The 9,041-nt window shown below is 37.4% G+C and overlaps 1 protein-coding gene across 1 annotated transcript; it reads left to right on the forward strand.

Annotated features, from left to right (window-relative positions):
* The first annotated feature begins 6,939 nt into the window (after positions 1–6,939).
* LOC104896140 (photosystem I reaction center subunit II, chloroplastic) lies at positions 6,940–8,355 on the forward strand. Its single transcript, XM_010682848.4, has 2 exons — positions 6,940–7,305; positions 7,884–8,355. The coding sequence occupies exons 1-2, from the start codon at positions 7,023–7,025 to the stop codon at positions 8,252–8,254; spliced, it is 654 nt and encodes a 217-aa protein (XP_010681150.2). The 5' UTR covers positions 6,940–7,022; the 3' UTR covers positions 8,255–8,355.
* The last annotated feature ends 686 nt before the right edge of the window (positions 8,356–9,041 follow it).

Raw genomic sequence — 9,041 nt, forward strand, 5'->3', positions numbered from 1 at the left:
AAAACTCCCACCACTTAACGATTTTTGTTAAATTTCATTAACAAAACCGTTCAGTAGACCTCACATATGCATTTTATTATTAATTTACGTTGAAATCGAAGTCAATTTCATCAATTTAAGGACAAAATCTCAACAATTTTGGAGCAAGTTTGGAACGAATTATAACTATTTGTAGAGACTTGCAACTATTTCAAGTTCGATTTTGTTAAAAAAATGTATATGAGGGACCCACTTAACGGTTTTATTAATGGAATTTAACAAAAATCGTTAAGTGGTAGGAGTTTTTAATAAAATTGAAAATGGTAGGTGGAAATTTATAAAAAAAATTCATTAAGGTGGGAGTTTCTAAAAACGTGAAAAGTCTAGGTGGTAAGATGTGATTTATCCTATTTTTATTAGTATTTTAAGCTGCACATATCATTTTCCTAAATAGAAATAGTGAATAACTTTGTTATACAACTCAAGACTAATATTTGCAAGCATTTAAACGTAACTCAAAGTAAAGGGATTTTGCTTGTATGTGTATTGGTAATCATAAACCTTAGCAAGAAAAAATTGAAATAATGTCATTATTGTTGAGAATTAGACTAATGAAAACCACTAATTACTTGTAATTGACACTAATCAACAACTAATGAAATTAAGCACAAATAGGAAAGCAATGAAAACACATCTAATAATGTGGGAAAACCCAACACCAGAAGAAAAAACCCACCAAGCAAACACCATTGGTTATGACAACAATGGATGAATAATACAACCATTAATTGATGAGTTTAATGCTATTTTCTCTCTTCTCGTTCACTGAACCCTAGGTTGATCTCATTTTGTGTGAATAATAATCTAAAACATAAAAGAGGGAGGTTTATATACTTAAAGGGGGTTTAAACAAATCAAAGGGTCGAGATCAAAGTTCAAACCCGTGAAAATCTGTGACAAATCTGGGTTGCCGGACGAGCAAGAAAAATCATCCGCTTGGGCCAAAGGTCCGTTCACCCGGGCGCAGAGGTGGAGTGACAAACTGCCTTGAAGGCAGGAAGTTGTAGCTCCATAAGGCCCGCCCGGGGGAGGAGGACCCTACCATTCTACCTTGAAGGTTAGAAATTTGGGCACAACTCGCCCGCCCGGGCCTGCTGTCCCACACGAGCTTTTGAACTTCTATCCGGGCTCATGGGCCGTTGCTTAGGGTTTCTTCACTTGAGAGCACGAGCTTCTCCATGCTTGTGTTTCTTGGAAAGTTTGCACAAACTCCACAAAGGCCAAATATCCCACTTGAAATTTTGGGCAAACAAAGTTTCAAACCACCAATACAACCCCATATGATACACCATATACAAACCCAAAAAACATCATCCAAACCCATTATCACCAAAGATGCTTACTCCGTCAATCTAGCAATGGAGACCAATTGAGGTCATACACAACCTCAATTTCTCACTAGGAACTACCTTGTTAGCATATCCTTCAGATTCTTTAAACTGACAATCTTCCTCAAAACTGAGACACCATCATCCACCAAACTCCTAGTGTAGTGGTAGTGCCTCTTTATGTGCTTGTTTCGGTAGTGAAACGTTGAATTTTTAGTCAATTGAACCGCACTTTGGCTATCACTATGCAACACACATTGTTGTTGCTTCATGCCCATTTCTTCAAGGAAATTCTTCAACCATTCCATCTCCTTTCGCGTCTCCGACATAGCCACATACTCGGACTCCGTGGTAGACATGGAGACACATTTTTGGAGCTTGGACATCCAACTAATGACTGTACCACCGAGTTAAGTCCAAAGTTGGGTACTCAACTTTGACAAAAGTTGCAAATAAGGTACCCTAGTTGTGCAAGTTGCAAATAAGGTACTCAAGGTGAATTATGTCACCAAAACCGTTTAAGGTACTAAACTTTCATTGATTTTCACTTGCACAGAAACAAAAAGCAATAAATAGGGTATTGAACTTTGCAACATAATTTCATTGTCCGTCTCTAATTCGAGTTAGAGATGGATTTCCAAAATCCGTCTCTAAATTCGCTGAAAATTTTAAAAAATATATAAACGAAATTAACAAGATAATTCCTAATATTATTATGATTATATTTAATCACCTATTATTACCTACCTAGTTCAAGTTGATCTCATTACCATTTTGGAATATCCCTTAAGTAAACCCGGTTCAGCTCTACAAGGGAAAGGATAAGAAGAATCGACAGTTGCAAGAATCGTTGTTCGTAGGAATCGAACTTGTGACCTCAAAAAAACGCGAAGAAGCTCCAACCAACTACACCAAATACAACTTGTATACTTCTCTACGTAATATTGGTAATATGTAGAAGAAATATTATAGACGGATTCAAAAATCCGTCCATAATTTAGCGACAGATTTTTAAATCCGTCCCTAAATTAGAAACGGATTTTTAAATCCGTCCCTAATTTAGAGACGGATTTTTTAATCCGTCCCTAATGTAGAGACAGATTTTGAAAATCCGTCCCTAAATTAAAGATGTGCAATAAAATAATCATATCTAAATTTAGATACGTATTTTTAAAATCCGTCTCTAAATTAAAGAAGTGCAATAAAATATTTATATTTAAATTTAGAGACGGATTTTAAAATCCGTCCCTAAATTAGAGACGGATTTAAAAATCCGTCTCTAACTTAGAGACGGATTTCTAAAATCCGTCCCTAACTTAGAGATGGATTTTTAAAATCCGTCCCTTAATTAAAGAAGCGCAATAAAATATTCATATTTAAATTTAGAGACGGATTTTTAGAATCTGTCTCTAAATTTAGAGACGGATTTTAAAAATCCGTCCCTAAATTAGAGACGGATTTTAAAAATCCGTCCCTAAATTAGAGACGGATTTTAAAAATCCGTCCCTAAATTAGAGACGGATTTTAAAAATTCGTCCCTAAATTAGAGACGGATACTAAAAATCCATCCCTAAATTAGAGACGGATTTTCAAAATCCGTCTCTAAATTGAATAAGTGCAATAAAATATTCATATTTAAATTTAGAGACGGATTTTAAAAATCCGTCTCCAATTTAGGGACGGATATTGATAATCCGTCCCTAAATTTAGAGACAGATTCAAAAAATCCGTCTCTAATTCAAAGAGGGATTCAAAAATCCGTCTCTAAATAAATTTAGAGACGGATTATCAATATTCCGTCTCTAAATTAGAAACGGATATATATCCGTCGCCAAAAATCCGTCGCTATATGAGTTTTTTTTTTGTAGTGTTTAATGGCCTTTGGGTCAAGCTTATCACGCTTTTCGGATTGAACATATACAACACAAACTAAAGTTCTCAAGTGAAAGACATACCTCTTTACCACTCCAAACTTCCTCCGGAATCTCGAACTCTAACGGAACACTAGGTCCTCGATTGATCAAGTATACCGTGGTTCCACGACATCGGCCCAAAAACACTTAGGAAGACCCGCATGTATCCTCATGCTCCTTGCCCTCTCAAGAAGTTCTATTCATTCTCTCTGCTACCCCATTTTGGCGAGGTTTTCCAGGAATAATCCTCCCCAAAACAATGCCATGCTCTTGACAAAGCTTCTTTTAAGATTCTAACTCATATTCACATCCATTATTGGACTTAAACTGTTTATTTTCTTGCACGATTGATTCTCAACTTCCACCTTCCAAACCTTGAATGTTTCATACACCTCAGAATTGTGCTTCATAAAGTAAATCTATGTTTTCCGGCGAAAGTCATCAATGAAGGTCACAAAATACCGTGAGCCACTAAGGGAATTGATGGGGGGAAGGTCCCCATACATCCGCGCGCACTAGCTCTAGCTTGTCATCTTTCAAACACTTCTTAGTTTTTGTGAAGGACACTTTCTTTTGCTTCCCAAAGACACAACTCTCACAAAATTTCATGTTGATTGATTTCACACCCAACAACTTACCCCTTGAAGCTAGAATCTTCATCCGCTTCTCATTCATGTGCCCAAGCTTAGTATGCCATAGCTTGGTGTCACATTCTGTGGTTGTAGCAATCATGCTCTTACACCCTATGGTAGTGTATAGTGTGTAGTTTAGAGCCACGAGTCACCATCTCCTTTGGTTACCTTTCAAACACCGTCGCCAAACATGTTTCTATAACCACATGAGTCCAATTGACCCACCGAAATTAAATTCTTTACTTAATTAGGTATAAACCTAACATCTTGAAGTTTCCATAGGCTCCCACTTGAAGTCTTGATCATAACTTTCCCTTTCCCATAATGTCCAAAGGCTCACAATCGGGTAGATAGATCTTCCCTAACTTCCTACCCTTGAAGTTGCTAAAATAGCTCTGATCCTTACATGGAGAGTAATGAAATGAAGCTCTCGAATCAAGGATCCAAGACTCAATTTTATCAACACTTAAGATCAAAGCATCACCAAGTTCATCGGATGCAACACTAACGGATGAACTTGCATTTTTTATTCTTATGATTCACACCACCCTTCTACTTGGGATTGGGGCACTCTCTTTTAGTGGGCCTGTTCACACCGCAACCCCAACGCACAAGATGAGCACCACCCTTCGACTTACTTCGCCTCCTAGACTTCGATCTCCCATGCTTGACATTGCCCTTTTGTTGTCTTCCCCTTCTCCTATTACCACTATGATACGCTCCACCCAATGATTCACCGGACTCCTTTATCCGAATGCTCTCAATCAAGATAAGCTCCCTCACACTGCCACATACCAACTTCTCCTTCCTCGAAGAGTTGCTAGTAATGGAAACCAGTGTATCCCATGATATAGGCAAAGAAGACATCAAAATCAATGCCCTCACTTCATCTTCAAACTTGATATCAACTGAAGACAATTGGCTAATAATCGAATTGAGCTAATTTATGTGTTCGGCGGCTGAACTTCCATCAATCATCTCAAGATTAAATAACTGACTCATCAAATACACCTTGTTAATTGCAGAGGGCTACTCATACATATTTGATACAGTTTGCATCAACTCCACCGTTATTTTCATCTCCTTAATATTGAAAGCCACACTCCAGGCCAATGTCAATCTCACCACACCAAGAGCTTTTTGGTCAAGCACTTTATATTCATCCTCCTTCAAACTACTTGGCCTTTTGCCTTCAAATGGTAGGAAGAGATTCTTTTGGTACAAATAGTCATCTACTTGAATCTTTCAAAATCCAAAAACTTTCACATCAATCTTCTCAAGTCTCACCTTTCCGTCCTCCATTGTTGAACAACAATCCAAGTTAAAAAATCACAACCTTATATCAACAAAGAAAAAAAACATTAAACTTCAATCAACAAATAAATAGTTTTGCACACAAATCTAATTCAGCTACACCAAAATTAACCTTGGCTCTGATACCATTTGTTGAGAATTATACTAAGCAAACCACTAATTAATTACTTGTAATTAACACTGATCAACAACTAATAAAAAGTGATGAAACTAAGCACAAATAGGAAAGCAACGAAAACACACTGAACAACATGGGAAGCCCAACACCGGGAGAAAAAACCACCAAGCAAGCACCTTTGATTAATGGCAACAATGGATGAACAATAGAAGCATTAATGGATGAGTTTAATGCTATTTTATCTATGCTCTTTTACTAAATCATAGGTTGATCTCATTTTGTGTGAATAATAAGCTATAACATAAAAGAGGGTGGTTTATATACTTTAAGGGGTTTAAAACAATTCAAGGGTCGAGATTAAAGCTCAAACTCGTGAAAATCCGCGATAGATTTGGGTTGTCCAGACGAGCGAGAAGAATCACCGGCCGGGCGCATAGGTGGAGTGACAAACTGCTTCGAAGGTAGGAAGTTGAAGCTTCATAAGGCCCGCCCGGGCCTCAATAACCAGCCCGCTGGTCTAAACAGTCGCCCGCCCGGTGGAGGAGGCCCCTCACCATTTCTGCCTCGAAGGCAGGAATTTTGGGCACAACTCGCCCACTCGAGCTTGTTGTACGCCTGAGCTCTTGTCCGGGCTCGTGGGCCTTTGATTGAGATTTCTTCACTTGAGAGCACGAGCTTCTCCATGCTTGTGTTTCTTAGAAAGTTAGCACAAACTCAACAAAGCCTAACAATTATATATTTAAAGGCACAAACTAGCACTAGTTGGTTAGGCTAGGTCTGACACACGGACTCAAGAAATTGAGCGAGGCTTGGCCAATCCCAAAGCACAATCCGACCGGATTAGGCCCAAGCCTAATCCATTGTTGTCGTGAGCTAAATTAGCATATGCTACTATCAGTGGTGACTGAGGAGTTACATTGAGGTAAGAGGTGCCACTTATTAATAAATAAAGGGGTCCATAATTCTAAATTACCAGTCTTAAAACCTATAATTAACACCTTGAAACTAAAATTATGGATTCGTAACTTTTTACTACTAAGAAAATTCATGTGTTTAGCCTTGTATATGAGTTTAGCTTTACAAATTATAAGGTGCACACTTCTGTATAAAGAGGACGGTGAAAACATGCAACTTAAGGGAATATATTTGTTATTCTCAATATATGTACACTGACTTTAATCAAATGAATATATTAGTCTAAAAAAAGTTAGTTTAATTACATAGACAAAACTGGATATTCATTTGCGTGCCAATATAATATTTACGCACTTGCATTTTGTTCTTTGATCCGTGACTCGTGACTCGTGACTCGTGAGCATAGTTGGAGGTGTTCATTTAAGTTTAACCTTTAAAGCTACAGTAAAAACGAATATATATCTCCGACTCCGCGTGTGGACTGTGGTTGCAAAATGACAGAGTTTAGACTAGAGATACAGTGAAAATCTAGATGGGAAAAAGAGAAATATAGAGCATGTGGCTAAGAAACTCTGTCCCAAATCAAATGAAGTCATCTAATTGGTGTAAGTATGTACCTCATATCACCTTATCCATAACTCAACCCTCTTACCAATCGTCAAAACTGTTACCAATAATACTTTCTCTGTCCTACTTCATTGGCCACAAAACAATTACACTCCTCAAAGTCCTCTCCTCTTCTACACTCCCTCCAAAACTACCAATGGCAATGGCTACACAAGCCACGCTCTTTGCTCCGTCTTCCCTCTCCTCTGCAAAACCCACTGATCACCGCCTATCATCCTCTTTCAAATCATCCGCCACACTCTCATTCTCCGCCAAACCTGCCACCCGCCACTTCATCAGGGCGGCTGCAGCTGATGGACAAGCAGCACCAGCACCAGCACCACCAGCACCAGCAGCTGAGACCGCCGAGGCGCCTGCAGGTTTCACCCCACCAGAATTGGACCCAAACACTCCCTCTCCAATCTTCGCAGGCAGCACAGGTATGATTTTAGCCTTAAAAAATTAACTTCTACGTGTACACATGATTTGCGTATATTTGCATATATATCCGATCAGGAGCGGATCCAAGATTTTAAATGAGGGGTAGCGTAATGTTATAGTGGCATAGAATACAAAAAAGAAGTTGAAATTTTAAGGTATAAAATCCAAAAAGAAAACATAAGTTGAAATTTTGCAAAACTCTAGTATCTTTATTATATTTTAATTTCCAAAGAGTTTTAAATTTGATGTAAAGCATGACAGATTTTAAAATAAGTGTTGTTTCAATTTTGATATAGGCAAATACAATAACTATGAATTGTGGTTTACCAACTATATTCACTAAGTGGTTAGACGTGATCATGTACTTAAATGTAATTCTATACCTATTTTGGACAAATTTCTATTAGCTAATTATAATAAACATCTTTTATACAAATAACTAATACAATTAATACAGATAGCTTATCGATTGTGCTACTTAATTAAGTGGATCAGGTAACCAGACGAGTGTATACTTTAATAGCTGATTGTTAAACAAGGCTAAATGAAGTAATATAAGTATTGATTTGTATTAAAGGTGGATTGTTGAGGAAGGCACAAGTGGAGGAGTTTTATGTGATCACATGGGAATCACCAAAGGAGCAGATATTTGAGATGCCAACTGGTGGTGCAGCCATCATGAGGGAAGGCCCTAACTTGCTCAAGTTGGCTCGTAAAGAGCAGTGTTTGGCACTTGGAACAAGGCTTAGGTCAAAATACAAGATCAAGTACCAATTTTACAGGGTTTTCCCTAATGGAGAAGTTCAATATTTGCACCCTAAAGATGGAGTTTACCCTGAGAAGGTTAACCCTGGTAGACAAGGTGTTGGCCAAAACATGAGGTCTATTGGTAAGAATGTCAGTCCTATTGAGGTTAAATTCACTGGCAAGCAAGCTTATGACTTGTAAATTTTTCAACATCAAGCCAAGTTCATAATTTCATGGCATGATGGATTGGGAAAGTGCTTGTAACAAATATAATGTGATTATTATCTTGGTTTTTGTGATTATTTAGCATGGATTGTGTTTCCTGTTTAAAGTATCAGACTTGCCAAATAGACTATTTTACATGTTATGCATCTTCGTTTGTTACTGTTATTAAAGATTTTACATGATCATTGCAAAACAATATGATTTGGAGAATCATGATTAAGTCTAACATGAATTTCCGTTATTCATTTGCATCGAGTTCAACTGTATAAGGGTGTGCTCTCTTTACTTTGAGTTTGCTGAACTTATAGGGACTTATTTATACGGCTTTTTATTGGAACTTATCATTTGAAGGTGAAGAGAATGCACCCTAAAGGATAAGATTATGTTGTAACAAAGACAAGAGAACCAAAAAACTTATAGGCTCTCAATTATAAGTCAATTATTTTGGAGTCACGAGTGAATGTTAAATATATGAAGGAACTTGCTCTATATGATCAACCAAAAACTCTTTGTACTACTTAGTGAAAAGCAGTACACAGGAAAATTTATTTTCTATGTTCGACCAAACAAACACTAGAATGATGTTGAAGTAGCCTTGCTAATATATTCCATCCCTAACTTAACCCCCTAAATATTTCTTTCCCCTCGTATTTCCTCCATTCTTTTATTATTGCAACATTTTCCTTATTTGGAAGTTTAATATTAATTGCAACATTACTAATTTGACTATGTTTTCTCTCTATCTCTCTCCTTATCACATGAG

The sequence above is a fragment of the Beta vulgaris genome, chromosome 6, assembly GCF_026745355.1.
Source record: "Beta vulgaris subsp. vulgaris cultivar EL10 chromosome 6, EL10.2, whole genome shotgun sequence".
Taxonomy (NCBI): Eukaryota; Viridiplantae; Streptophyta; class Magnoliopsida; order Caryophyllales; family Amaranthaceae; genus Beta; species Beta vulgaris.

Bases quoted from the DNA above. Each gene is read 5' to 3' on its own strand.
- LOC104896140 (XM_010682848.4), top strand. From the start codon at position 7,023: ATGGCAATGGCTACACAAGCCACGCTCTTTGCTCCGTCTTCCCTCTCC. The intron at 7,306-7,883 runs GTATGATTTTAG...TTTGTATTAAAG, and splicing joins AATCTTCGCAGGCAGCACAG to GTGGATTGTTGAGGAAGGCA.